This window comes from Podarcis liolepis, assembly GCF_965112155.1.
Source record: "Podarcis liolepis genome assembly, chromosome: 3".
Classification (NCBI taxonomy): Eukaryota; Metazoa; Chordata; class Lepidosauria; order Squamata; family Lacertidae; genus Podarcis; species Podarcis liolepis.
Genome location: NC_139557.1, coordinates 122,797,164 through 122,812,920, shown reverse-complemented (window position 1 = coordinate 122,812,920; position 15,757 = coordinate 122,797,164). Strand labels below are relative to the sequence as shown.

General features: G+C 45.8%; 2 protein-coding genes across 11 annotated transcripts in view; one reads left to right on the top strand and one right to left on the bottom strand.

Annotated features, from left to right (window-relative positions):
* FBXO16 (F-box protein 16) overlaps positions 1-15,757 on the bottom strand; it is an 810,609-nt gene that overhangs the window by 242,895 nt on the left and 551,957 nt on the right. The gene's annotated exons all lie outside the window — the stretch shown is intronic.
* EFR3B (EFR3 homolog B) overlaps positions 1-15,757 on the top strand; it is a 141,228-nt gene that overhangs the window by 110,802 nt on the left and 14,669 nt on the right. For all 9 annotated transcript variants that reach the window (XM_083494321.1, XM_083494318.1, XM_083494320.1 and 6 more), the window contains 4 exons: positions 3,097-3,232; positions 4,839-5,000; positions 10,608-10,719; positions 14,101-14,152. In XM_083494321.1, coding sequence (XP_083350447.1) covers positions 3,097-3,232; positions 4,839-5,000; positions 10,608-10,719; positions 14,101-14,152 — 462 coding nt within the window. The remainder of the gene's footprint in view (positions 1-3,096; positions 3,233-4,838; positions 5,001-10,607; positions 10,720-14,100; positions 14,153-15,757) is intronic.

Genomic DNA, 15,757 nt, shown 5'->3' with positions numbered 1-15,757 from the left:
TCCACCTGCTTCCCGGCGGAAGTATATAAAAGGATGCCTGGCATGCGGAAAGAGGGTCGAGAAAATTTGCCTCCCTCTTTTGCAACGCTAAAACTCACAAGCGTGCGATGCAGCCGGAGATTTGCTACAGACAAAAGAAACGGCTTCTTCTTCAGTGCACGGTTCAGCTGTGGAACTGCAGAAGGCAGTTGTGGGATGTGATACATAAGAAGCAGTCAAGTACAACATTCCTTGTTTTCCTAGAGTGGACATGAGGGAATGTTTGGCCCAGCCAGTTGAAAACTTCCTGTTTCTTCCTGGCTGGAACATCCTTCCTTTGCATATAACTGAATGTGGGTGTGACCTTACCTGTCCAGGTAACGCAAAAGGACAGGACACACAGCACACTCTCTGATGCCATCCGTCGTTGGACCAGCTTTTTAGCTAGAAATACTCTGTTGGCTTTCAGGGGCGCAGTTGTCCCATTCAGGACCAGGGAGTCCCCCACACCTGCCTGCCCCCTGTAAACATGCATAGGTAAAGGTAAAGGGACCCCTGACCATTAGGTCCAGTCGTGACCAACTCTGGGGTTGCGGCGCTCATCTCGCTTTATTGGCCGAGGGAGCCGGTGTTTGTCTGCAGACAGCTTCCGGGTCCTGTGGCCAGCATGACTAAGCCACTTCTGGCGAACCAGAGCAGCGCACGGAAACACCGTTTACCTTCCCGCCGGAGCGGTACCTAGTTATCTACTTGCACTTTGACGTGCTTTTGAACTGCTAGGTTGGCAGAAGCTGGGATCAAATAATGGGAGCTCACCCCATCGCGGGGATTCGAACCGCCGACCTTCTGATCGGCAAGTCCTAGGCTCTGCCACACTAATATCAACTTGCCCTCAGTTACCAAACCATTTGGTTTCAACTATTGCACTCTAACCCCAGTTACATTGGCAACCAGGCCTTCTGCAGGGACTGTTGACATTCCATTCCCATATCTTACTCCCATATCTTAGAAGCTGGATTTGAACTCTAGCCTCAACTCAAAACATACAAAGGCAAACATCCTGGCTAGCCATTGGTGCCAGATAAGAATACTTGTTCACATAAGGAAAGCATAAGAGTTACAAAATGCAAGCATGTAAAATACTGTAAAATTAATGAATGTTAAATAATAATAATAAATAATAATAATTTTTATTTATATCCCGCCCTCCCCAGCCAAAGCCGGGCTCAGGGCGGCTAACAACAATCAAATAAACAATCAAATAATAACACATTCTAAAAATATTTCATTATAAAAATTAGTTAAAATCAAATTGATGGCAACCGATTAAACAAAATTCTGTGCAGGTTGCCAGAGGAGGGAGTCAGGCTGCGCCCTGACCAAAAGCCTGGCGGAACAACTCTGTCTTGCAGGCCCTGCGGAAAGATGTCAGGTCCCGCAGGGCCCTAGTCTCTTGTGACAGAGCATTCCACCAGTTTGGAGCCGCAGCCGAGAAGGCCCTGGCTCTAGTTGAGGCCAGCCTAACCTCTCTGAGGCCTGGGACCTTGAGGATGTTATTATTTGCAGACCGTAGGTTTCTCTGTGGGGCATACCAGGAGAGGCGGTCCCGTAGGTACGAGGGTTCTAGGCCGTATAGGGCTTTAAAGGTTAAAACCAGCACCTTAAACCTGATCCTGTACTCCACCGGGAGCCAGTGCAGCTGGTATAATACCGGATGAATGTGCTCTCGCAGCGAAGACCCCATAAGGAGTCTCGCCGCGGCATTCTGCACCCGCTGGAGTTTCTGGGTCAGTAAAGGGATGTTGGATTGAAAACAAGCGGTGTTGGTAAAAAGATTAATAAGAATATGTAAATATGGATTGATAATGGTGGAAAATATATATTTATTATAGGTTAAGATGCTGAGTAAGGATAAATGCTAGAGTGTAAGGACTTGCTGAATTAAATATCTGAACTGGAATACAAAAAGGGAGGTGTGAGGAGGTCAGGAAACTAGTAAATGAAGTATAAGATATGAAATTATTGATTTCTTTTCTTTTCTTTTTTTCATGTTAACTGTTTTCTATTTTGTATTTTTCATGTGTTTTGCTTTTGTTTTTTGTAACTCTTTTTATTATATTAGGGTTATTCTCTGTCTTTATTTTTTAAGTTTAAACTTTGAAATTTTCTAATGTCTGTAAAACTTTAATAAATATTATTTCTAAAAAAAAATAAACACTGAGCAAGTTAAAAAACAAAACAAAAAACAAAATGCAAGCATGCAGGAATCATTCATCAATACATTCTGCCTAGAAGGTCAAATGCGATTAATATTGAAACCATTAGGACAATGGTATTTAACACCTGACAAACTAGCAAAAAATGTATAGAATGAGCAGTAAAGCATGCTGGAAATGTAAAGTGAAAGATGGAGATTTTTATCACATGTGCTGGACATGTGAGAAAATGAAAAATTTTGGGGATATGATCTACAATGAACTGAAAAAATTGTTCAAATACACTTTCCCAAAAAATCCGGAAGCCTTTTTGCTGGGATTGATAGGAGATGAAATAAGAAATGCAGACCAGAGATTATTCATGTATGCCACGACTGCTGCCAGAATCTTAGTAGCCCAAAAATGGAAAACTCAGGAATTGCCAACATTAGGGGAGTGGCAGGCAAAAATGGTAGAATATGTGGAATTAGCAAAACTGACCCCCAGGATCCGTAAGCAAGAGGAAACAAAGTTCAGAAGAGAATGGAGTAATTTTGTGGGGTACATAAGTAACAACTGTAGAAGTTTAAAGACTGTAGTAGGATTATAATAAATCTCATGACGTGAACAATGTGTTATTAAGAATCTGTGAAAAATGAAAGATTAATATGAAAGCCTGTTGACGGGAGGGAGGGAAGTCTGTGTTCGATAGAGAGTCGAGAAAATAAGTGGACATACAATGGTAGAATTTTACTGTATTTATTTTGTTTTGTTTATGTTAAAGAAAATTCAATAAAAAGCATTTTTATTAAGAAAAAAGAAACCATTAGAACAAAATCGAAATCTGACACCAACATTTCCACATCGTCACGATCTTACTTTCTTTTCTCCCCTCATCCTCTCTGTCTGTTCGCTCTTCCAGCCCCAGCACTCTCACCTCGTGATCCAGCAGCTTCTAAGCCACTTGGACGCCAATAGCAGGAGCGCGGCCACGGTCCGCGCCGGGATCGTGGAGGTCCTGTCGGAGGCCGCCGTCATCGCAGCCTCCGGATCGGTCGGTAAGGAGCCAGGGTGCGACCCCCGAGACGGTGCTGTCCGAGGACAGAGCGTTGCCCACTCCCGGCAGATAAATCTCTAGCCACCCGCCTGCTCCAAAGTATAGCAGTGTTGGAAGAATCGGGACAGGCCAAAGAAAGCCATTCTTTGCATGTTTAAACTGTGGAACTCACTGCTGCAGTTTAAAGCCACTATTCTTATGATATTATCACTGGCAAGGCACTTATGAGTCAGAGGTCAATCCCAGACAAATCAATGGGAAGTATTGATGGGGAAGTTAGCCTGGAGAGGCATTTATAGTTATTTTTTATTCATTTATTGCCTATCCATCCCAGATATTTTTCCAAGGATCTCAAGGTGGTGGGTTCGGTTCTCCCCACCCCTCCTCACTGAACCCCCACAATACCCCCTGCAAGGTAGGTTAGACCCAAGAGCTCGGTGACTTGCTCAAGGTCACCCCCAGTGAGGTTCGTGGGTGTGTAGGGGCATATGAACTCCGACGCTCTAATCACTACACCACGCTCCCTCATAAGATCAGAAACTGGGCTAAAAGTAAGGAAGTGCAAGAATGGACTTAGTTGATGGACTATGCAGAATTAGATAAATTAACAGGAAGGATTCAAAACGTGCGGGATCAGAGATTCTTAGAGGACTGGAGTAAATATATGAACTATTTGAAAAGTAATTGTGATGAACAGATTTACGCTTCAGGATCTGTCCTTCCAGTGAGCACTCAGGGCTGATTTCCTTCAGAATGGAGAGGTTTGATCTTCTTGCAGTCCATGGGACTCTCCAGAGTCTCCTCCAGCACCAGAATTCAAAAGCATCCATTCTTCGGCGATCAGCCTTCTTTATGGTCCAGCTCTCACTTCCATACATCACTGCTGGGAAAACCATGGCTTTAACTATACGGACCTTTGTTGGCAAGGTGATGTCTCTGCTTTTTAAGATGCTGTCTAGGTTTGCCATTGCTTTTCTCCCAAGGAGCAGGCGTCTTTTAATTTCGTGGCTGTTGTCACCATCTGCAGTGATCATGGAGCCCAAGAAACTAAAACCTCTCACTGCCTCCATTTCTTCCCCTTCTATTTGCCAGGAGGTGATGGGCCCAGTGGCCATGATCTTCGTTTTTTTTGATGTTGAGCTTCAGACCATATTTTGCGCTCTCCTCTTTCACCCTCATTAAAAGGTTCTTTAATTCCTCTTCACTTTCTGCCATCAAGGTTGTGTCATCTGCATATCTGAGGTTGTTGATATTACTTCCAGCAATCTTAATTCTGGCTTGGGATTCATCCAGCCCAGCCTTTCACATGATGAATTCTGCATATAAGTCAGGTGTCAGATGTAGAGAAAGCAAATGGCAGAGATGGAGAGGCTTGTGGGATTTGATCAGAAATTATTATCAATGAATTAAACCCAGTCAACGCCATGCTTTCATCACCGACACAATGGCTAGCTCCATATTTCATAATTCCTCATAGCAACCCCACCTGACCCCCCACACTCTGGATATTTGCACTCCTACAAGGGACCCCTGAAGGTCCTCTAGTCTGACCCCCTGTGCTGCGGGAATCGCAGGCGAGACTCCGACGCTCTGTGTGCTTCTTCCAGGGCCAACCGTGCTGGAGGTCTTCAACACCCTCCTGAGGCAGCTACGCCTGAGCATCGATTACGCCCTGACGGGCAGCTACGATTGCGCCATCGCCGGAGGCACCAAGATCATCAAGGAGCACGAAGAAAGGATGTTCCAGGAGGCCGTCATCAAGACCACAGGTAGGCCAAGGCTTTTTCTCCTCCTCCCTTTGAGCCAGAAAGGTCACAGCTCAGGGCCCTTTGCATGCAGGAGACTCCAGGTTCAATTCCCAGCATCGCCAGATATTCTTCTGCTCGAATTCCTAGAGAGTGGCTGCCAGCCAGTGTAGTCAACACTGCTATGAATGGACCAATTGGTCCATTCAGACCAATGGTCTGGCTCAGGTTCCTGTGTGTACGTTTCCCCCAATTTTTGTGCATATTTTTGATCGGGGAACTTCATCAGCGCTTTCAGGAAAGTGCAATGTGAAAGGCCCATGTCTGTGTCTTGTTTCAGGAAGTTTGAATCTGGTAGATCAGGGGTCAGCAAAGATTTTTCAGCAGGGGCCAGTCCACTGTCCCTCAGACCATGTGGGGGGCCGGACTATATTTTGAAAAAAATAATGAACGAATTCCTATGCCCCACAAATAACCCAGAGATGCATTTTAAATAAAAGGACACATTCTACTCATGTAAAAACATGCTGATTCCTGGACGGTCCGCAGGCCAGATTTAGAAGGCAATTGGGCCACATCCGGCCCCCGGGCCTTAGTTTGCCTGCCCCTGGCCTAAAGCAGGAGTCAGCAAACTTTTTCAGCACGGGGCCGGTCCACTGTCCCTCAGACCATGTGGGGGGGCCGGACTATATTTTGCAAAAAATAATGAACGAATTCCTATGCCCCACAAAAAACCCAGAGATGCATTTTAAATAAAAGCAAACATTTTACTCATGTGAAAACACCAGACAGGCCCCACAAATAACCCAGAGATGCATTTTAAATAAAAGGACACATTCTACTCATGTAAAAACATGCTGATTCCCGGACCATCCTCGAGCTGGATTGAGAAGGCGATTGGACCGGATCCGGCCCCTGGGACTTAGTTTGCCTACCCATGGGGTAGATCTATTGCATTTCTATGCAAGCAGAACCAGATTAGGAATAATAAACATTAGGAAGAACTTTCTGACGGCGAGAGCTGTTTGACCGCGGGACAGACTCTTTCATGGGAGGTTTCTAAACAGAGGTCAGAGGGCCAACAGTCAGCAATTCTTTCTTTCTTTTTGTTTAAATTTTTTGTTAAGGTTTTTCCAAATACAGTAAGATGTAGAAAACTTGATATAAATTTAAAAGAAACAGATGTAAACAGCGACAAAAGAGAAAAGGGGAAAGAGAAAAGAAAGAGAAAAAAAGCAGGAAAAGAGAGAAGAACAGGAAAAAGAAACAAAAGGGAGAATGGAAAAAGAAGAAATAAAGAAAAATAAGGACCTCTGACTTTCCATCTACTGGTTACATAGAAAAAGGTTATTTAAGACATTCAGTCCATGATAACTTCCCTCTTATACACTTTCTTTTAAATAAAATTTCTTAATATAAAGTCAGGGATTCGTTAGCTGAGCATTTTCATTGCAGGGGGTTGGAGTAGATGACCACTGGGGATCCCTTCTGAATCTACAATACTGTTATTCTGTTGATTTCTCTGCCATCTGTGCTTATGAGCTACCTGGGGGCAGAGGGAGGGGGCTAGCAATAAGATCAAGAGCAATATATTTTAAAAATATAACAACAACTAAGAACACAGGCGAGGCAAATGAAACAGTCAATGCATCATCAAGGCTGTAAGGACTTGAGTAAAACTCATCTGAACAGCAGGACAAAGGGGAGACTTGTGCCTCTACTGTAAAGTGAAAATCAGTATTAAACGGTTTCATAGAATCATAGAATGATAGAGTTGGAAGAGACCCCAAGGGCCATCGAGTCCAACCCCCTGCCAAGCAGGAAACACCATCAGAGCACTCCTGACATATGGTTGTCAAGCCTCTGCTTAAAGACCTCCAAAGTAGGAGACTCCACCACACTCCTTGGCAGCAAATTCCACTATCGAACAGCTCTTACTGTCAGGAAGTTCTTCCTAATGTTTAGGTGGAATCTTCTTTCTTGTAGTTTGGATCCATTGCTCCGTGTCCGCTTCTCTGGAGCAGCAGAAAACAACCTTTCTCCCTCCTCTATGTGACATCCTTTTATATATTTGAACATGGCTATCATATCACCCCTTAACCTCCTCTTCTCCAGGCTAACTCCAGGTTTGTTAAGCTGCCCGCTTGGAAACCTGGATGAATTTCGTTTGAGGAATCGCTTACGGAAAAATTAGCTAGTTTGCTCCTCTGAGTTCAAATCAAATATCTTTTATACGGTCAATGACCAACAAGGCTCCTCTGAGTTATCGAGAGAGGAATCATTAATCTATCCCCAGAGGCACGAGGATGAATCAGCTTCGAACTCGTATCTTTCTGGAGACAGAACCATTCCAATCCACATCAAAGTGCAAGTAGATAAATAGGTACCGCGCCGGCGGGAAGGTAAACGGCATTTCCGTGCGCTGCTCTGGTTCGCCAGAAGCGGCTTAGTCATGCTGGCCACATGACCCGGAAGCTGTACGCTGGCTCCCTCGGCCAGTAAAGCGAGATGAGCACCGCAACCCCAGAGTCGGCCACAACTGGACCTAATGGTCAGGGGTCCCTTTACCCTTAAGCATTAGATAATCCCCAGGGCTAGCTGGCTGAATTGGTCCTACTTGGGCCAGCGAGGAGGCCAGGGGAGAATTAGCTGTGGGGTCTCAGAGTGGGTGATCTTCATAAAAAGGGGAAAGGGAGGGAAGAAAAGGGAAATAAAATATCAGGCTGAATTAAAATTAAAGGCCAGGCGGAATAGCTCTGTCTTACAGGCCCTGTGGAAGGAGGTCAAATCCTGAAGGGCCCTAGTCTCAAGGAAACTCTGATGGCCACCAACCCAGATGGCTTTAAAAGAAAAAAAATTCCTTCCAGTAGCACCTTAAAGACCAACTAAGTTAGTTCTTGGTATGAGCTTTCGTGTGCATGCACACTTCTTCAGATACACTGAAACAGAAGTTGCCAGATCCTTCTATATAGTGAGAAGGTGGGGAGGGGTATTACTCAGAAGGGTGGTGGGAATGGGAGATTGGCAGATAGCTGAGATGAGCCTGTTGACGACTCTTAACGACTGCAATAGGTCTTACAGGAAAAGGCAAGGGGTGAGAAGGTGAGAAATGGCTTAGTCATGTATAATGAGATAAGAATCCAATGTCTCTGTTCAGACCAGGTCTCTCCATGGTTTTAAGTTTGGTAATGAGTTGCAATTCAGCAGTTGGTCTTTAAGGTGCTACTGGAAGGAATTTTTTTATTTTGACTATGGCAGACCAACACGGCTACCTATCTGTGGCTTTAAAAGAGTATGGAACAAATTCATGGAGAAGAGGGCCATCAAAAGGCAGAAATGCTTCTGAAACCCAGTTCCTGGAAATTCCTGCTTGTGGGTTTCCCATAATGGGTGGGCCACTGTGGGAACAGGATGCTGGACAAGATGGGCCTGATCCACCAGACACTTCTCATGTTCTTAACCCTTCCGTATCTCCATAAATCCCTCGGGAGCGCATGGGACGGGAGTTTCTAGCGCTGGAGGCAGATAGGAAGGAAGGGAAGCAGGTGCCTTCAGAGTTTGCCTTCATGCCGCCAGCAGAGGTCAGGATAAGCTTGGGAATCGCCAGAGTCAAAGCAGATGGGAGACAATATGATACGATAATCTTTATTGTCACTGTCCCATTCAGAACAACGAAATTGAAAAAATCTACATCACACATTCAAAAACCCACAAGCCTGCTATCCCAGCCTGGTTAGCCTCTAAAAACTTTCTAAGCATCTCTAAGCAGATGCCTTTGTTTGTCTCCAGACCAGCACCCATTACTTCAGACATGGTTGAAATCTGGGCTGGTTCTTGGGGTGACGCAGGGTTGTTGTCCGTTCGGCATACGGAAGTTGGTTTTGGGTGCTCCTACAAACAGGTTCCTTTGCTCCAAAAATTCCCATTCTGATTTTGAATCCTGACAAGACAGAAGGACTGTTTTTGGGGGACGGGGGTGGGCTGGTGTGGGGGACTCCCTGGTCCTGAATGGGGCAGCTGTACCCCTGAAGGACCAGGTGCGCAGCCTGGGAGTCATTTTGGACTCACAGCTGTCCATGGAGAAGCAGGTCAATTCTGTGCCCAGGGCAGCTGTCTACCAGCTCCATCTGGTACACAGGATGAGACCCTCCCTGTCCGCTGACTGTCTGGCCAGAGTGGTACATGCTCTGGTTATCTCTCACTTTGACTACTGCAATGCGCTCTACGTGGAGCTACCTTTGAAGGTAACCTGGAAACTACAACTAAATGCGGCAGCTATACTGGTGACTGGGAGCGGCCGCCGAGACCACATAACACCAGACCTGAAAGACCTACATTAGCTTCCAGTATGTTTCTGAGCACAATTCAAAGTGTTGGTGCTGACCTTGAAAGCCCTAAACAGCCTCAAAGGCCCAGTAGACCTGAAGGAGCGTCTCCACCCCCATAGTTCGTCCGGACACTGAGGTCCAGCTCCGAGGGCCTTCTGGCAGTTCCCTCACTGCAAGAAGCCAAGTTACAGGGAACCAGGCAGAGGGCCTTCTTGGTGGTGGCACCCACCCTGTGGAATGCCCTCCCACCAGATGTCAAAGAGATAAACCAACTACCTGACATTTAGAAGACATCTGAAGGCAGCCCTGTTCAGGGAAGTTTTTAATGTGTGATATTTCAATGTATTTTTAATCTTTGTTGGAAGCCGCCCAGAGTGGCTGGGGAAACCCAACCAGATGGGCAGGGTACAAATAATAAATTATTATTATTATTATTATTATTATTATTATTATTATTATTATTATTCTGCCTCCGGGTTAAACTGCCCCATATGCAAGCTATTTTTCATGGCAAAGTTAGCGGCGCAAGTTTGGACCGGGACCGCCGCTGTTCCTGCATTGCAGAGGGTTGGACTATAGATGACCCTGGGGCAAGTATTCCCAAACTTGGCCCTCCAGCTGTTTTGGGACTACAGTTCCCATCATCCCTGACCACTGGTCCTGTTAGCTAGGGATGATGGGAGTTGTAGTCCCGAAACATCTGGAGGGATGCCTGGACTAGATGACTCTTGGGGTCCCTTCCAACTCTACAATTCAGATTGCAAGGTTGTGGTGGGAATTAAAAGGGGAGAACCACGTATACCACATGTAGCTCCACGATGAAATAAAGGCGGGGTGAAAATGTGTTCCATAATACACTTTTGAAGCAATGTGCAGTGCAGGATTGGGCCCCTGCGCATTGGCTGAGGTCAGTAATGCTCAGATTGGGTGCCTGAGAAGGTTCTGTGCTCCAGAACCCATCATCCCTGACCACTGGTCCTGCTAGCTAGGGATGATGGGAGTTGTAGTCCCAAAACAGCTGGAGGGCCAAGTTTGGGGGAGCCTGTCCTGGGGGGGAACCCTTCCAAGTCTACAGTTCTGTGATTCTATGATCCTCTCCCCCCCCCCCCAATGGCTGGTGGGAGAGCAGGAAAGTAACATCTTGTTGAAATGCTTCTGGCCTGAAAAGAGAGTGCCCCCTCCTCTTCTTGCCTCGGGCCTTTGCACCCTCTCTGCCCGCCTGCCTGTCCGTTCACCCCCATCTTCTCCCCCCCCCCCAAATCTGGGCCGTCTTGCATGCTCTCTTCCTGCTGTCTTTCTTTAGGTTCGTTTGCCAGCACCCTGCCCACCTATCAGAGGTCGGAGGTCATGCTTTTTATCATGAGCAAAGTCCCTCTTCCTTCTCTGCACCACCCTCTAGACACGGGCAAAGCTGGGTGAGGACACTTTTTCTCCTTCTCCCCCCTTTACCCCTTTTTCCTTCCGGCTGTTTTACTCTCTCCTTTGCCTCCCCCCCCCCACCCCAAATCCTCTTCCCACAGCCTGTGAATCCTCTGTTGGAGCGGGTTGGGCTGGATGACCCCAGGGTACCCCATCCGAGGCTGTATTTTAAACCTGTATTTTAAATTGGGGTCCCCCCCCCATTATGTTTTTACTGTAATTTTTACTGTTGTTAGCCTCCTTGAGCCCGGCTCTGGCCGGGGAGGGCAGGGTATAAATAAAATTATTATTATTATTATTATTATTATTATTATTATTATTATTATTATCCAACTTGGCAATTCTCTGATTCCTGCCGTTTCTAGCAACTGGTATTTGGGAGTTTGCTGCCTCCAACATTGGAGACAGAGCAGAACCATTATGGCCCATAGCTACTTAAGGGTGCCGTTTTGTGGGCACTAAAAGTCCATCTTCGGGACAAATTTAGAAGCCCATTTCTCTAAGTGTTTGCAAATACCTGGAGAGATTCTCTGCTCTCTCCACCAAAACGTTAACTTTTAAGTGCCACATTCCTCAAGATGTCTCTGCTCTGTCTGATGCCAGGAAGCACTTAGCAAAATGGTCCTCATTCTCGTTTCTGTTTAAAAATAAACAGCTCTTACCTTGGACTAATAGGAGACGTCTATTTAGATCTCTATCTGGGAGCTGGGAAAATGAGAATTAAAGAATTAAAGGCGATAGATATTTTGATGGAAAGTTGGAAATAACAGCCGCATCTCTCTATAAAAGGCTGGAGCCTTAGCAAGTCTTTGGTTGCTGAACCCAGCCAGGGGAAAAAAACAACTTTCTGCACATTGGAGGGTGGGAAAAGAGAATTATTGACTGGTTGAGGACGGGGTCTCCCCAGCCACTCACTCCTCCAACTCAAGACTCAAATTAATTGCAATTGTTTTGGGAAAAATAACCAGCATTTAAAAATCAAGCCAATTGTTTAGAAACACAGAACAACAAACCCCTGTGTTGCAAACATAACACAACAAACAGCACAAGCAACACAAAGACCAGTATACTAGATAGCACTGCAATTCTTATTGCATAATATACATAATTTAGTACAGCAAAAACAAAAAACAAAATGTGTACACTTGTAAATTCTCTAATATATTTGAAATCAAATGAACACATGTCTGTCAATCTTTGAAAATCCGTAAAAGTATAAGAATAAAACATTTTAGGCGTTCATGGTGCTGAAGTAGTGAGTGAATAACAACATAGGACAGTGATCCCGGATAATCTGGCCGTTTCGCTGGAATCTTATTCAGCACAACCCATTGTTGTTGTTTAATCATTTAGTCGTGTCCGCCTCTTCGTGACCCCCTGGACCAGAGCACGCCAGGCACTCCTGTCTTCCACTGCCTCCCGCAGTTTGGTCATGCTGGTAGCTTCGAGAACACTGTCCCACCATTTCGTCCTCTGTTGTCCCCTTCTCCTTGTGCCCTCCATCTTTCCCAACATCAGGGTCTTTTCCAGGGAGTCTTCTCTTCTCCTGAGGTGGCCAAAGTCTTGGAGCCTCAGCTTCAGGATCTGTCCTTCCAGTGAGCACTCAGGGCTGATTTCCTTCAGAATGGAAAGGTTTGATCTTCTTGCAATCCATGGGACTCTCAAGAGTCTCCTCCAGCACCATAATTTAAAAGCATCCATTATTTGGTGATCAGCCTTCTTGATGGTCCAGCTCTCACTTCCATACATCACTACTGGGAAAACCATAGCTTTAACTATACGGACCTTTGTTGGCAAGGTGATGTCTCTGCTTTTTAAGATGCTGTCTAGGTTTGTCATTGCTTTTCTCCCAAGAAGCAGGCGTCTTTTAATTTCCCATAGATTAGAAAAATGCACAAGGAGCAGTGGTCATAAGGATATGTTACATAGATTCCAGCGCCTAAAAAGTTTTACCGCTTAGCCCACAAGATAGCATCTATAACTTTGTTTCAACTATAGACTTATTATACTTTTACCGACTTTCAAAGATTGACAGACGTGTGTTCATTTGATTTCAAATATACAGTGGTACCCCGCAAGACGAACGCCTCGCGAGACGAAAAACTCGCAAAACGAAAGGTTTTTTCGTTTTCGAGTTGCCTCGCAAGACGAATTTCCCTATGGGCTTGCTTCGCAAAACGAAGCTTGCCCCGGGGACAGCGGGTCTTCTCTTTTGAAGCAAGGGGCTGCGGGGAGATCGCTTCTCCCCACCGCCCCTTGCTTCAAAAGAGGTCGGGGACAGCGGGAAGAGCTTCCCGCTGCCCCCGACCTCTTTTGAAGCAAGGGGCTGCGGGGAGATCGCTTCTCCCGGTGCTCCGAAGCCGGGCGGGGGGCAGGGGACACCTCCCGCCGCCGCGGGGACACCTTTTGAAGGCAGGCGGGGGGGAGCAAAGACTTTCGCCCCCCGCCCGCCTTCAGAAGAGGTCCAGGACCTCTTCTGAAGGCTGGCGGGGGGCAAAAGTCTTTGTCCCCCCTGCCTGCCTTCCCAGGGGCTTTTAAATCGCCCCGGACAGCGGAGAAGTCCTCCGCTGTCCGGGGCGATTTAAATGCCGCCCGCCAGCATTTTAAGATCGCCCGGACAGCGGAGAAGTCCTCCGCTGTCCCGGGGTTTTTTAAAATGCTGGGGGTGGGAAGAAAAGCCCTTGTCCCCCCCCCCCCCAGCCTTCAGAAGAGGTCCGGGGACAGACTGTCCCCGGACCTGGTCTGAAGGCGGTTTCCCTAGGAACGCATTAATTGATTTTCAATGCATTCCTATGGGAAACCGTGCATCGCAAGACGAAAAAACCGCAAGATGAAGAGACTTGCGGAACGAATTAATTTCGTCTTGCGAGGCACCACTGTATTAGAGAATTTACAAGTGTACACGTTTTGTTTTCGCTGTACTAAATTATGTAGGTTATGCAATACGAATGGCAGCGCTATCTAGTATACTGGTCTTCGTGTAGCTTGTGTTCTTAATTGTTTAGAAACGGCTTAACGAGCATAGTTAACCTGCAGACTTCATGGTGTTAGTTTTAGCGAATTTACTGAAAAGGCTATTTCTTAATTTGTCCATGAATGCTGGGAAGTTTCCCTGTAACGGCTGCAGCAGATATGCCTCCTGAGAAATAAAGATACCGTTAGAAAAATTGCAGAGGTTTGTGAGCGCTTTTCTAGACTGTTTGGCATAGGCACTATCACTGCAAGAGAGAAAATTAGGAAGGAGGCACTTATTTCTTTTGTTCCCTTGCACCCTTCAGCTAAGGAAATTCTGTTTCCGCCGCTCAGTGATTCTGAGTTAGCATCTCAGTGCGAACAGCACCACCGCTGGGCTTTAATCTCAACTTTTGCCTTTTTAGGGAGAATCGGAATCGGCTGACGCAGATCATGCTTCTGAAATCCCTCCTCCAGGTAACCAATATGGTGTGTCTTTTCATTAATCCCACAATCTGGGAGAGTTGCCCTATGGCATGTGTTGCAACTGAGCCGCGGTGATCCAACTCTTGATTTTTTTTTTAAAAAAGTTTTGTTTTGTTTTTGTAACAAAAAACAACCTTTATTATACATCAATTTACATTAATTTACATATAACTTAGACAATACACAGCACAACATAGACACACCATAGACATCATAGACACCGACTTCTTCTCCTTGCGCTATTTTACACTTTCTTAAGCTATACACATTTCATTGTTATTAGTTTGGTTTCCCATTTTATATCCGTAAACTTTTACTATGTACATTCTCTAAATTTCAAGATTCATTCTAGGGCTGCCAGGAGATTAACACTGTCACTGTAATTTTAAAGATATCCTTTAAATATCATCCAATATTTATTAACTTTCTGTATTGGATTTCCTGTTATTCTCCCTGTCGCTTTGGCAAGGTGTAAGTATTCTATCGTTTTCGCTTGCCAGTCCATTTTTGTGGGGATGCTATCAACTTTCCAATTCCTTGCTATTCAAATCCTAGCCCAGGCACGGGCAAACTCCGGCCCTCCAGATATTTTTGAGACTACAATTCCCATCATCCCTGACCACTGGTCCTGTTAGCCATGGAGGATGGGAATAGTAGTTCCAAAACATCAGGAGGCCCTTTCAAGCCCTAAACGGCCTCGGTCCTGTATACCTGAAGGATTACCTCCACCCCCATCATTCTGCCCGGACACTGAGGTCCAGCTCCGAAGACCTTCTGGTGGTTCTGGTGGTGTAGTGGTTAAGAGCGGTAGTCTCGTTATCTGGGGAACCGGGTTCGCGTCTCCGCTCCTCCACATGCAGCTGCTGGGTGACCTTGGGCCAGTCACACTTCTCTGAAGTCTCTCAGCCCCACTCACCTCACAGAGTGTTTGTTGTGGGAGAGGAAGGGAAAGGAGAATGTTAGCCGCTTTGAGACTCCTTAAAGGGAGTGAAAGGCGGGATATCAAATCCAAACTCCTCCTCCTCCTCCTCTTCTTCTTCTTCTTCTTCTTCTTCTTCTTCTTCTTCTTCTTCTTCTTCCCTCTCTGCGAGAAGCAAAGCTACAGGGAACCAGGCAGAGGGCCTTCTCGGTAGTGGCGCCCGCCCTGTGGAACGCCCTCCCATCAGATGTCAAGGAAATAAACAACTATCTGACTTTTAAGATACAGATAGGTAGCCGTGTTGGTCTGCCATAGTCAAAATAAAAAAATTCCTTCCAGTAGCACCTTAAAGACCAACTAAGTTAGTTCTTGGTATGAGCTTTCGTGTGCATGCACACTTCTTCAGATACACTTCTTCAGATACACTGTGTATCTGAAGAAGTGTGCATGCACACGAAAGCTCATACCAAGAACTAACTTAGTTGGTCTTTAAGGTGCTACTGGAAGGAATTTTTTTATTTTGACTTTTAAGAGACATCTGAAGGCAGCCCTGTTTAGGGAAGTTTTTACTGTGTGACATTTTACTGCGTTTTTAATCTTTGTTGAAAGCCGCCCAGAGTGGCTGGGGAAACCCAGCCAGATGGGCGGGGTACAAATAATAAATTATTAATATTATT